The sequence below is a fragment of the Cavia porcellus genome, unplaced genomic scaffold (assembly GCF_034190915.1).
Source record: "Cavia porcellus strain 051 isolate PalLab524CR breed Dunkin Hartley unplaced genomic scaffold, mCavPor4.1 scaffold_16, whole genome shotgun sequence".
NCBI lineage: Eukaryota > Metazoa > Chordata > Mammalia > Rodentia > Caviidae > Cavia > Cavia porcellus.
Window position 1 is genome coordinate 29,759,078 of NW_026947499.1, and position 13,731 is coordinate 29,772,808.

Below are 13,731 nucleotides of genomic sequence, written 5' to 3' on the forward strand. Positions count from 1 at the left end.
CTTTCTCTAGCAGCCACCAATGACCCAATGGCACTAGTATGAATTACCCCCACTAAAGCCACAAGTGGCACCCTATGCTATCAAGTCCAAATATCAATCATTAGCCCCCACTTCATTTCAGTGAAGGTGTTTGTTCCTTTCTCCTTCCGATGTTCTCTTTACTATTTAACTCAGTTTTCTGGCTGGTTTTCTCTCTCCAATTCCTGGTTTCTGTTTCTATACCTAGAACCCTCTTGTATACTCCAGATTGTATGTACAAATGCTTATCCAGCACTTATCCTCATACTAGCAAACTTCACATACTTACAACCACTCTCAAACATTTCTCCTAAAGATCTCTCCATTTCAGTTTTTAGAAATGGCATCTTTCCCATTGTTCAACTACAGTGTGGAAAACTGACTTGATTCTTCTGCTTATTTCACACCCCATCTTGAACCCACCAGCAAATTCAACCTCTGACCATTCCTCACCACTTCTTTGTTAACTCAGACCTAAGCTATCATTATCTCTCACTTTATGACACCAACCTCCTCCTGGTCTCCCCAGTACAGCCCTTAACCCGCATAAGAGAGACTCCATATAGCAGTCACAGGTCTTCTTAACTTCTCTGCTTCCCACCTTGTACAGAGAGGAGCACTTAGTAATCTTGAAGGCTCCTCACCACTCCCTCTGCTACCTCTGATGGTTGGTTCCCTGAACACAGCAACCACATGTCCATACTCTAGAGCCTTTGCCAGGCCTCACCTACATGATCACATGGTTGCCTTTACCTGTCTGGTCTCCTGTTGTATGCCACCTTTTCAGTGAGGCCTAACTTTGAGAACCATGCTCACAATGGCAACCTGCTCCTTACTTTGCTCACCAGCACAAACCAACCAGTTCCTTTTATGACTCTCTCACTATTGCTTATCCTCAAATTTCTTCCATGACTAGTTAATTTTCTATCCCTTTTCTAAAAATGAAAGTTCTTTGAGGGAAGAACAAGGCCTGAAACAAAGCACATGCTCAATAAAATTTTGTTACATGAATGAGTAAATACTAATCTGGGGAAAAACAATATATTTTATTTGATCTACTTATGAATCTATTTATGAATTTATGAAAGTGCTCATTTTATGTCTCTCAGAAAAGGTCTGTGAACCAGACATACTGGTACACATCTGTAATCTCAAAATTCTGGGAGGCTGAGGCAGAAGAATCACAAGTTTGGGCCCAGACTGGGTAACTCAGGAACTTGGTGAGACCTCCTCACAAAATATAAAGGAGGAAGGGAGAAAGGAAGGGGATGTAGCTCAATACAAAAGCCCTGGGTTTAATTCCTAGTATTGCAAAAATAAATAAGTGAATGAATGAATGGATAAAAAAAAAAATCATCATTTAAGTCTTAGAGATCTCATGCTTTTTTGTAAGATTATTCTATTGTGTATGAAGTTTCTCTGTATTATTAGATCTTCCAGTAGCTTATTACTAGTAAAAGAAAAATACTTAAAATTTGTACTCATATAAGGCCAATTTAATAACTCATTAGTTGTGGGCTGGGGATACAGCTCAGCAGCATATGTGCCTGCCTGGCAAGCACAAGGTTCTGAGTTCCATTCCTGATACCAAAAAACCCCCAAAAACCAAAACCCAAAAAAACTCCTAAAAATCAAACAAATGAACAAGAACAAAAATTTGGGGCTGGGGATATAGTTCAGCGGCATACATGCCTGCTTAACAAGCACAAGGTCCTGAGTTCCATTCCTGATACAAAAAACAATAACAAACCAACCAACCAGAAACCAACCCTCCTCGCCAAAACTCAGTTCTCTTTTATAGTGCTTGCTTTGTTCTAAAAGCTTCAGTCCTTTGCTTTTTCTTGATATGAAATAATGGCACCCCATTTTATTTTTTTTTATTTTTATGTTTTATTATGTCTTTCTTCAGATTTCTGTTTAACTGTACTGCAGAAATTCTAGGATAAAATAAATTCTTGTCATTACTTGATATAAAACCAAGCTTAACTGTGTCATGTTTGCCACTGTTTTATAAAACACAGAATTTTATTGTGTTATAGAAATAGCTCTTTTTTTGTGTGTATGTGTGATACTAGGGATTGAACACAAGGCCTTGTGGATATAGATTTTATCTCTGAGTTACACCTTCACCCAAGGAAATAACTTTTGATGGGAATTTTTTGAAAAGCATTTTTCTTAGTGATTGGCGCTGAACTTAATATTCCTTTTTAAATAACTACATGGGCTTTCTCACTTAACCTCCCAGTAAATTATATTATCTCCTTATAGATAAAATTCCTCCATTATGAATCACATTTAATCACAGTGAATTATTTTCAAATATTATCATTCACTAGTATTCTCAGATTTTTCTAACTTTATTCATGTTTATATACTTTTACTTCATTGTTATTTTTCATGCGATTCTGGAAACCCTGGATTGAATCCTTTGACAAATAATATATGTTCTAACATAATGTATCAATAAGTAACTTAGGACCAGGAAGTTGAAAATCAGTTATCATTTTGCATTGGTTATTACTTTGTTCAGGGTTTTCCTTATCCTATGACAGTTACGGTAAACTTTTCAGAGCTTTCAATTTATAACAAGCAGCCAGTTGTGGCATGTGTATCATAGGTTTGCCACCATTGCCCTATGTTATCAATTTTGAGAACGTATTTTTTTTTTAAGTTTAATGTATAAACAATGTTTTTTTTCCCCCTCTCTTGGTTAAATATTTTTCTAGACCTTTCTTTCTTTCTTTTTTTTTTTTAATCGGTACCAGAGATCAAACTCACAACCGCCTGCTTGCAAGGCAGGTGCTTATGCCGCTGAGCTAAATCCCCAGCCCCTAGACCTTCACTTCTAATTTTGTTTGTTTTTTCCTTCCTACACCCCAATTAAATACGCCAAGCATATACTGTTTGTATTTTGCTTTTCAAATTCAGTGCTTATTCATTTGTCTGTTTTTTCATCAGTTTTCTTTTTTTTGGAGACAGGGTCTCACTGTGCAGTTCAGGTTAGGCTTGAACACACTGTGTAGCCCAGGCTGGCCTTAAACTCATGCCAGTCCTCCTGCCTCAGCTTTCTGATTGCTGGGATGACAGGTGTACACCACTATGTCTGGCTCTTTTCCTTCTTGAATGGTTCTGCATATACTTGCTACGAGGACCAGTGAAAAAGGAGTGGTAGGTACCTCAGTTAAAGGTAGCCAACACTACCTGTCAGGTAAAGGAGACCAATGGGGTGGTGGTGCAGCACAAAAGATGTTGAGCTTATAGCCTGACATGAGATTCAGGTTAGGGACCCTGTAATAGTCCTTATTTGTGGCCCCCAAACAATACTTGAGCACTACTTTGAACATACCTCCCAAGTGCCAGAGAGGCCTAGCTAGAATTATCACTGAATTGCTGCAAAAAAAAATACAGGCAAATTACACATTTGTATGATTATCAAATAGTATCACAAGACTGTTTCAGGATTCATAAATATAGACTAAATCTGGCTTACCAAGAAATAGGTTTGGTCATTTTTTAAAATGTCTACAGGATATTCGTTGATCATATACTACTACTAATGAATTATATTTAATACCTTTTAAACTAGTCACTCCGCTTCATCTTTCCTTAGAGTTCTAGGTACAATTCTAATGACTTCTTGGTGTTTTCTTCCCCAGTGCCTCAAATCTGGCACATCTCACCTGAATTGGTGCATATTCCCATAGGCCCCTTGTCCATATGGCCAACAATCATCCCTCCCTGTGTCCTGACTTAAGCAGTTTCTCAATCAGTCTCTGTCTCCTTCTTCCTATCCCAGTGATCACAGGTCTAGTTCAGGCTCTGGCAACTTTTATCTGAACCACTGAAACCACTTACTTTTACAAAGAGCTATTGGAACAACCTCCCTTATGCTTCAAAGCTTTTAATGGTCTTTTGTCTCTTTTATACTGAGGAAATTTCTCACTAATAGGGCATATGAGCCTTCCAGATCTTCCCTTCCAGACTTGGCCAATCTAACTTACTGTTACACTCTGCCTTATCTATAAAAATCCAGTATTGGCAAAATGACTTTAATTCAACATTCATAGTCTTTCCCCCTTCTTCTGCCCCACTGCCTGGAAAAACCATCAGTCTCTTCCTGGGCTGGACCACTAGTTTCCTGAGAGAAATCTAAATTATATTCATCCAGTATCCTAGTATCTAGTTCTTAAAAAACATTAAAGTTGAGGCAATTGTAGACTAATCCTCTGTCTCTTCAATCTAAATCTGTAAAATGTGTCTCTTTTCAAACTATACCGATTTAAAATATTTTGCCAACATTTTTAAGGTCACGTTAAGAAACTTTTTCATTGGATATCTGTGGACTGGTTACTTGGAAATAAAGTATTGCTTATAGACTTAGTGATCCATTAATGAAGATATTGATTCTGTTCAGCAGAATAACAGTAGAATGTACAAAGTTCTACATTAAAAATATAAACATCTGGCTCATAGGGGCAGGAGCTGAGGGTAGGGGATGACTGCAGTTGAAGGTAGGCAGTAGAAACAGTGACTGCATAGACTGAGGCACAAGCAGGTAACCAATGGTGATAGGGAGGGACAGCACAGATATGGGAGTACTTTAAGGAACAAAGATTTGCACAAAGGACACAGAGGTGATACTGCTGATGTGAAATAGCTGCCAGCGACCCATCCACCCCACAGGCAGCCCTACTCACCACCTGAATGACTTCGGAGGATAGAGACACATCGCCACTGCTCCACATTGGCAAGCTTACCACTGGATCCAAACACAGTGCTGGGTCCAATGTACCTATGTAAAAGAGGAGTCAGAAAGGCACTCATGGTGTGCTCCAGGGACTGTATAGAGACACTCCCTGTAGCATAGCTCATAGCACATAGAATAATGGAACAATAGACAATGGTGCAAAGTATTAGACTGTTGTACACAAGGGGCTGGTGTGAATTTGTTATCTATGCATTTAATGAAATACTATAGAGTCATTATAAATCTTGCACAAGAAAGCGTTTGTAATAACTAAGTGAAAGAAGCAGGCCACAGGACATCATATACAACATGATACCACTTATACAAAGGAAAAAAATACATGTAACATTGATATCATCTATGTATGTAATAAAGCAGAGGGATATACACCGAAATATATCAAAATACTGGCTCTGACTTTTGTTAGGTCAGTGAGATTGTGAAATTTCCTTCTTTTATAATTTTTTAAAGTATTCTAAATTATATACTAAATATGTTATTTATGTTGGCCATTTAAAGTTGCAAAATCAACAGGTTTTTTTGTTTGTCTGATTTTTGAGGCAAGGCTCTATTTTCCCCAGCTAACTTGAATTCTTGAGCTTAAGAGCCTTCTGCCTGTTTCCTGAGTAACTGGGACTATGCCACCAGGCCTGGGTGAAAAAAATCTATAGTATTTTTAAGTCCCCTCATAGTGAATTAAGCGGCCCTACTTTAACTTCTAAGAAACTAAGAGAGCTGAAGATACTAACTCCTTCAAGATGAGCTGGCACATAAATATGGACACATCAATGCTCAGAGCCTCTCTAAACACCCCTTGCATTTGTAAAACTGCATCAACCCACAGAGAGCGCATGAAACAGCTAACTGCCACTAAGGAGATGATACAATGTCTCAAAACCAACATCTTAGGGCCACTGTGGCTGAACAATGATGCTGGATCTGGTGCTCTAACTTGACTGGGCCAGAGTTAACTGCAAGTTTTCTGTGGGCTTAAGACCTACACTGAGAAATTCTTTGCTTAGGGATAAAGAAAAATATAATGTTCCAGGTGATAGCTCATTTGGATGCAGAGTAGGAGGTGCCACAGGGTGAAACTGTCACAGAATGAGGTGAGTGACAAAGAAGTGACTCTGGATCCCACTCCTAACCCCAGAAGAGTACCTTGACTTTTAGTCAGTTTGTACTTGGGAATGTCATGTAAACTTTCATTTGAGAATAAAATAAATGCAGCTACCAGGTCAATACCAGAAGAGAGTAAACCTTTTTTGGAGGGGCAGAATCCCTGCAGCACTGCAAGGGGCCAGTTGACCAGATTAGCAGGCAGATTAGTGGCCTCCCAATTCCCCAGTCAGGCCTCAGCTCCTCCTGACTAATGTGTACTTCTTGCAACAAAACCAGAGCTCTGGGGACTTCAGCACCATGGCAGGAAAAGTAACTTTGATAAAGACCAGCAAAGAAGCTTCTAAAAGTCAAATGTGAAGAAAGGAAAATGATGCTTACGTAGCCCGCTTCCACACCATTATCAGTTTGTCATCTCCCCCAGAAGCTAAATACATCCCACTGTTTGACCACCGCACACAGTTCACACATGCTGGGAAGAAAAAAAAAACACACACAATAGGGTGATGAAATTCAATAATTATACTCATTTGCTGTATGCAGAGTCTGGGAAGATGTAAAAGAACTAGTAAAATCTAGTCTATCTAATCTTCTTAAGGAATCTACTATGTGAGGGTCCCAGAGAAACAATTCGGTCAAATACCAGAATAGTCTGGAGAGGAAAAATATGCATAATCTAAGAACTGTTAGTGCTGGATGAAATAGACAACGGGAGGCTTATTTTCATGAAAAGTAGTAAATCTCATTATTTCAAAAGGGTTGTCTATTGATAATTCTGAGCAGGTATTATTCTCAAGATGAAAGCAAGTGGTAAGATGCCCAAGATGCCTTTTCTAAAACTTTTAGGGGAACAGTTTGGTAGACTATAAAACTCTGATCAATCCCATTAGTTAGAAGTATCCCTTTTAAATTAGGATTTTCCCAACTTATAGTTTGATTGATTTTGCACTTATAAATGAAGACCAGCAGAAATCTCCCAAGGCCCCTGCTAAGTCGAGCCTCTAAGAGCACATATAGCTCAGTTTTGGGGAGATACAAAATATGATAGATATGAACAAAGCTGTGCTCAAGTATGCTCCAGTTGTTCCAGGTATGTTGGGAGGACTTGCAAGAAACAGACATCTAAAGGCCAATAACTGTTAATGGAGAGTCTCAGGGGTGGGACACTAAGGCACTATGCAGGAAAGGAAACTGTGACACTATCCAACAGCCCAAAGAGTCCTGGCAGAGAGCCTTGGAATGACACACTGTCAATCTGAGACATTTGGTTTTCTTTATACACCCTACCCCAGAATCCTACTGTGTCCAGGTTTCTGGCCCCCAAAGACCCATGGAATCAGGCAGTAACGACTCATGAGCAGGAAATCACCAGAGGTACCTGCAGACTGTCCAAAGATGGTTCTGTGGGCGGGCCGAGTCTTCTGCCGAGTAACTCACCCAGGTGTGCAGCCAACATCTGTGCCTTCAGACAGCAGGCCGAGGGGAGTTACCGCCGCACGGGGACTTATCTTTCTAATTACAAACACATGTGCTAACCTTGGGCACTCTGCCAATATGCAAATCCTGCAAAGGGCCACTCTGTAATACCTAAGTGATTGTCCATCTGGCAAAGCATCTTGGGAATATTTTCATCCTTCTCGTCATCCTCCTGGAGGACTGGAGACATATTCCAGATCACAACCTTCCCAGAATCCTGCCCTGGAATGAAGAAGTAAAAGATTCAATGTGCAAGGTGCAGAATTTGACACTGAAATGTAATATTAAATGTGAGAATTCATTTCGATAAATCATTATAGACTAGATCTAAGGAGACTGAATTTGAATAACTGATACAGATTACAGAAAAGGTGAAGAAAAATAGGTACACATGGGAGCTGAGTAGTTATAGTAGTAGCTAAAGGCTATCTGACTTTAAGAACTTGGAGTAGAAATTAGGAGGGGATTGAGCTCTGGTCTGGTCTCTAATTTATCTGAGGTTTTTAGAAGGTTCTTGTTACGACTTATAGTGAGATGTACCCTCCCAAAGGCTCATGCAGTCAAAGGTGGAGCTTTTCAGAGGTGGATGGATCTAGGGTATGTGATGCTGAGATTGATTTATGATGTGATGCTAGGATTAATGCAGCCCCACCCTAAGTACCCTAAGAATGGTAGCTGGATAGAATATAAAGGGACAAAAAGAGGATCATTGTGGCCATGATATAGCTCAATGGTACAGCATCTTCCTGACAAGTGTGAGGCCCTGGGTTTCATTCCCAGTTTAAAAAAAGAGGGTCACTACTTGTCACTTGCTGCTTTTGCTTTCTTCTGGCTTGTGAACTACTTCTCCCCTGTGATACCCCTCTGCCATGACACTTGGAGCCAGCTGACTATGGACTGAAACCTCTCTAAACTGAGATCCAAAGTAAACTTTTCCTTCTTTAACTTTGAAGGTTGGGTATTTTATCTTACCAACAAGAAAAGTAACTAAGACAGAACTTATTCATGTCCAGAACCCAGACCATCAATAAACTAAAGAGGATGGAAAGTATACACTAGCACTCTTTTACGTCTGTGCTTGTACACTTAGAAAGCAAGAAAAGACAAAGTCGCTACCAGGGTTTCCCTTCCTTTCAGAGTGCTGCCAGGTTCAACGAATAAAAAAGAGCTCATTATTTAAACTGACCTATGTGGACACCTATAGATGGGACATTAACCAAAAGAGGGAATTTAAGATTGCTATGGTCATGAACTGATCCTTTGCTTTGCTGAAAAAAAAAAAATGCATCTATGGATTTTATTAATGATTTCTCTTTGTAAATTTTCCAGCATTAGTACCTAATGTAAGTAATGAAGATTAATGAGTTGAAATGAATATGCCAAAGTGATGATGAAATGTTTGAAATTTCCTCTTGACCAGTATGTAAAAATATTTCTTAGACACCTCTCCTTGTTCTATCCAAGTAAGGCAGAAAGTCTACTTCTCCCGGGACAAAGAACCAACACTCTACTCCTCTCCAGCTAAAACTCTTAGTGAGGTTGTAGGTTTCTTGCACTACAGCATAAGTGAGTTTTCAGCTCCCCTCACAGCATGCAAGGAAGAGAGAAAGGCCTTCCCTCATAAAGCATATCCTACTCCCTCCCTGTTCCTAATTTCTGGGCAAAGGGGTTTGGGATTTGCTGCAAATTCACTGTGCAGCATGTGGCCTGAAAATGTACTCACAGAGGGATTATCAGTTGCTGCCCAAGGACACTGGCGAGAGGGAGGCCCCACTGGTGGGAGGTTGGGTCCACAGGAATGCTACTGCCTGTCACTATACATATAATCTTGGTATCCTAGCATGAAAAATGGCTGTGTCAATCCAAAGTCATGTTACTGTAATAATGAAAGGGATGTGGAATGAAACACTGACAATAGTATGGATCCTATTTTCACTTTGTTACCTACAGTATACTTTCTAACCTTTTAATGAGATAACAGATCTAATTATTACATGATATAGTAATTTAACACCCTTCCCCCTTTTCAGCTGAGAAAAACTCTACAGAGTCCTCGCCTTTGTCTGGTGCTAGACTTCAACCAGAGGAACACCTTCTCCACACTCAATAATCCTGGGTTTGGGAACACACATTAATTCCCATTTTAACTCAATAAACAGTAATTAGAATGGTAAGTCCAGTATCAAAATATTTATATAGGAGCTGCTGATATAGCTCAGCAGCATGGTGCCTGCCTGGGCAAGTGCAAGGTCCTGAGTTTGAGTCCCGGTACAAATAAATAAATAAATAAAATAAAATAAAATTAAATTAAAAAAAAAAAATATATATATAGAGAGAGCGTGTGAGAAAGAGATCATATTGTAGCCAAAAAATCTGACTTTAAAACTATTTAGATAACAAATCATAACTGTGTATTTCAGCCAGTTACATCCACATTGAAAAACATTTTTTCTTACAGCTACCCATGGACAACCAAGAAAAGTAAACCAAGGTGGCAGGACTCTGACACTCTTTTTCCAGAATCCACAAACATACCTTGTCCTCCAGTTGCGAACTTGGTCCCGTCAGGGTGAATATCAACTGAAAAAATTGGCTTGCCTGGAAATAAAGAAAAACACATATATCTAACTTGGTTTTTAATCACTGGAAAAAAGCAACAGACTCAAAATTTTTAAACACTGACTATTCCAGTAACTCTCTATTTGCTGCACCTAGCACAAAATAACAGACTACGGATAAACTACCCATAAATAAGAGTGAAGCAATCAAATAGTTTCACCTAAAGACTGAAATGCTGGAAGACTCTCCAAGCAATATTAGATACCTAAAAGTCCAAAGTCAGGTAAAGGATTCTTGAGGACAGGATACAACGTGTTTGCCTGCCATCTTTCATGAAAACATGTTTGTAAGGGCTCTGACTGGCTTACAATAAAAGCTCTGCATCACAGATGCTTAGTAAGAGTAGTACACAGCAATACCTGCAGACATGTCCCTATCACATAGGTCTGCACTTGACTGGCAGCCGGGACAGAGGGACACTCTCATTTTCCAACTGGCTGTCTCAAGCCTGAGCAGGACAGCAGTAGCTATAGTTCAGGGTCACCATCTCTCTTGTCAAGCTTCTATTTCCTAAAAGGCCTTCTGTATGTTTTTGTGCTGCATCCAAGTCTACAGAAAGTCTGACTTTTTGGCACCTCCTCTTTTTTTGTTTGTTTGTTTTTCTTTTTGAAACTGAGTCTTGGTATGCAGTTCAGGCTGGTCTTGCGCTCACTCTGTAGTCCAGGCTGGTCTCAAAACTTGCAGCAATTCTCCTGCTTCAGCCTTCTGAGTGCTGGGATTACAGGTGTGTGCCATCATGCCAGCTGGCATTTGCTCTGATAGGAACTTCAACTCACACCAGTGACCACCTGATGTTAAAACAGATGTTCTGTTCCTGCAGGAAAAGGGCTGTCGCTGGTTCTTGAAAGCTGCACAGGGCCTATACAAGGAGCCCATGGTCTGGACTGGTGAAAGTGTTAATAAGTGCTTAAAACCAAGTAGACTATGGAAAGCAATGCAGACAATGCAGAGGTCTCATTCTTAGCAGGTATTTGTCTATTTCCTTGGTCTGCTTCCAGCCCAAGGGCATGAAAACAGCAAGCAGCACATAAATTATTGTCGAGTTCACTCATGACCCTTAGCCTCTAGGACAGTACCTGATGAGCAATAGCTCAACATTTGTTCAGGGACAAATTAATGCATGAGAAAGAATTAAGCATCAGAAATTGCTGACACAGACAAGAAATTTTCGTCAAGCATCACTTAGTTGAAAATGTTCTACATCTGTCATCCAAGACAAGGCAGCATGGACATAAGTGTCATTATCTGTAAAATTACATGACAAGTGCAAGTGAGATGGGTTTAATCCCCTAAACTGCAAAAAGAAGAAAGGGAAGGAAAGAAAAGAATTTGAGGCTGTGGATCCAGTTTGTCTCTCCCTCCCTCCCTCTCTCTCTTTTTTTTTTTTTGGTCTTTTTCCTTTTTATCAGTACTGAGGATTGAACTCACGACTGCCTGCTTTCAAGGCAGGCGCTTATTCCGCTGAGCTAAACCCCCAGCCCCCCTCTCTCTCTTTTGGATGTTTTTTGCTTTTTGAGACAGGGTCTTGCTATGTAGTTCAGGCTGGCCTTAAACTCACTACATACTGGCCTCAAACTTGTGGCAAACCTCCTGCCAAGACTTCAAGTGATAGGATTACAGGCACATTCCACCATGCTTGGTGTGTGAATCCAGTTTCAAGCCATGCAAATGATACTGCTCCAAAAGCTGTGATGAGCTGAAAGACCAATTGTGGCACCCAGTATGGAGATGTAGGTTGTGAGTTCTGCCAGATACTACCAGGCAGTGACAAATTAGTACTGCTAAGAGAAATTTAGAAAAAGTATGGTAAAGACAGTACAAGGTGAAATTCAGTCCCATCAACCTGTATATCAATCTGCTGGGAAGGTGCCACAGGCCAGTTCCTAGAGATGCCTTCCAAGAGAGCCAGAGCCATGCTAGCTATATCCCATGAAGCGCTGTCTCTTGAAAGTCAAAGCCAATTCTCCCCAGCCCAAGGACATGTTCTCAAGCCTCTGATCAGCCTGTCAAACTCTGCAGGAAGCACAACCCAGGCATTCTCAAAATCTTACACAGTTTTCTCTGGCAGATACTTCTGATACCTTCATTTTATAAGGAGAAGCAAACTGAGGCATGCAAGTTTGAAATGATGACCAAATTCACTTAGCTGCCTGGTGGAGTTTAGGTATCTGGTTCCAGAGCCCAAGGTTTTAAATATTAAGTTTTACCACCTAGCTAAGTGACACAGATGGTGTTGCTATGAAGGTAGGCCTGGGGGGAATCCATGCAAAGTCTACAGATGGAAATCAACAGTTGGGGGACAGCACGTGAGTGTGCAGGTAATCATACCAACTCCCGATGATCTGATAAAAGTTGCTGGGCCTGCTGTGCTGGATATTTAAAGTCCAGAGGATACATGAAAGACTACTGCTTTGCCATTTCAGCAGGCCCCTGTGAACCACATCTCTAGGATTCCTGATCTGCTTGAATTGGGATTGATGCAATGACCTGCTTTAACCAAGAGGATGTGACAGATGCAATGCTGCTCTAGCTCCAAGCTAAAGCCCAAGGAAGGTCTAGAAGTTCCACTTTTGTACTCTGGAGAAATCCAGAAATCTAATTTCCATGCAAAGAGTCCAACTACCCTGAGACCATCATGCTTTGAGGAAGCCCAAGCTTCGTCATACAGATGATGAATGAGATCAGAAAACAGTAAGACTCTTGGTCCTGGACACAGCCAAGGTAAGGGGTTCTAGCCCTAAGCTGCTTAGGCCATCTCAGAAGATTCCATAGAGTTGAACCTAGAGGGCCCTGCCCAATTGCAGAATCATGAGCAAATAATGAAAATGGTTGTTTTAACTCTGTAAATTTTAGGGTAGTCTGTCATACAATGATAGTAACCTAAAATGTCAATTTGTTCACTTTTCTGCTTTAGCTAACTTGAGGTAACTTGTGATTTTAAATACAAAAGTTCCATAGGGTGAAACACATGTCATGACAGGTTTCAGGAAAGAGTCCCTGGCCCTCAGAGAACTTTTAGTTCTAAAAGTCTGTAAGGTATTACATAGTATCAGCCTTCCTATGTCAGAAACACTTGCATGTCACAGGCCTTCCTAAATACCTAAGAGCATACCTAAGCTGAATCATTTATATCATCAACAATGGCTTCTCACCTAATCCATAATTGTGGATATATACAAATGTGTCTGATTTGGGGCTAGGCAATGAGAAAATAAAAGACAAATCAAGCATTGCCTCTGTCCTTAGGAAGCTGCTAATTTATAGATAATCAGAGGAACACCAGTGGTAAGATAACCAATGATAGTAATAAAAAATAAAACAAAATCCTGAATTGAAACTCCAAGGTTGAAGGGGAGTCAGAAAGAAGACTGGGACTGGGAATGGGAAATTCATCAGAGCACACTGTACAAAAATGGAAAAATGTCCTGATATGCTGTTATAGAGCAGAGCTCAAGAAGGATATGCAAGGTCCAGCAAGGAGCTCAGATTTTCACATAAAGGTACTTTTGAAGCACAGGAATGACAAGGTCAATTCTGGCTCCATGATTACTTTTTCTTTTTCTTTGAGACAGGGTCTCATTCTGTAATTCAGGCTGAATTTGTGGCAATCTTCCTGCTTTAGCCTCCTGAGTGCTGGGAATATTGGCACGCACCACCAAGCCCAGCCAGCTCCAGTTACTATGGATGACTAGGTGAGATCAAGGTTCTAGGGCAGTGGCGGCTAACCTGTAGCACATAGGGCTTTTTCCTCC

At 40.3% G+C, this 13,731-nt stretch overlaps 1 protein-coding gene across 3 annotated transcripts in view; it reads right to left on the minus strand.

Annotated features, from left to right (window-relative positions):
- Window positions 1-13,731, minus strand: part of LOC100727267 (protein HIRA) — an 85,276-nt gene that overhangs the window by 55,521 nt on the left and 16,024 nt on the right. For 2 of the 3 annotated variants that reach the window (XM_063226098.1, XM_003478374.5), the window contains exons 2-5: window positions 9,896-9,958; window positions 7,472-7,582; window positions 6,266-6,356; window positions 4,716-4,810 (exon numbers count right to left, since the gene is read on the minus strand). In XM_063226098.1, the coding sequence (XP_063082168.1) occupies window positions 4,716-4,810; window positions 6,266-6,356; window positions 7,472-7,582; window positions 9,896-9,958 (360 nt within the window). Of the gene's footprint in view, window positions 1-4,715; window positions 4,811-6,265; window positions 6,357-7,262; window positions 7,397-7,471; window positions 7,583-9,895; window positions 9,960-13,731 lie in introns of those variants that run through there. The other variant, XM_005007309.3, reaches the window with a different exon arrangement.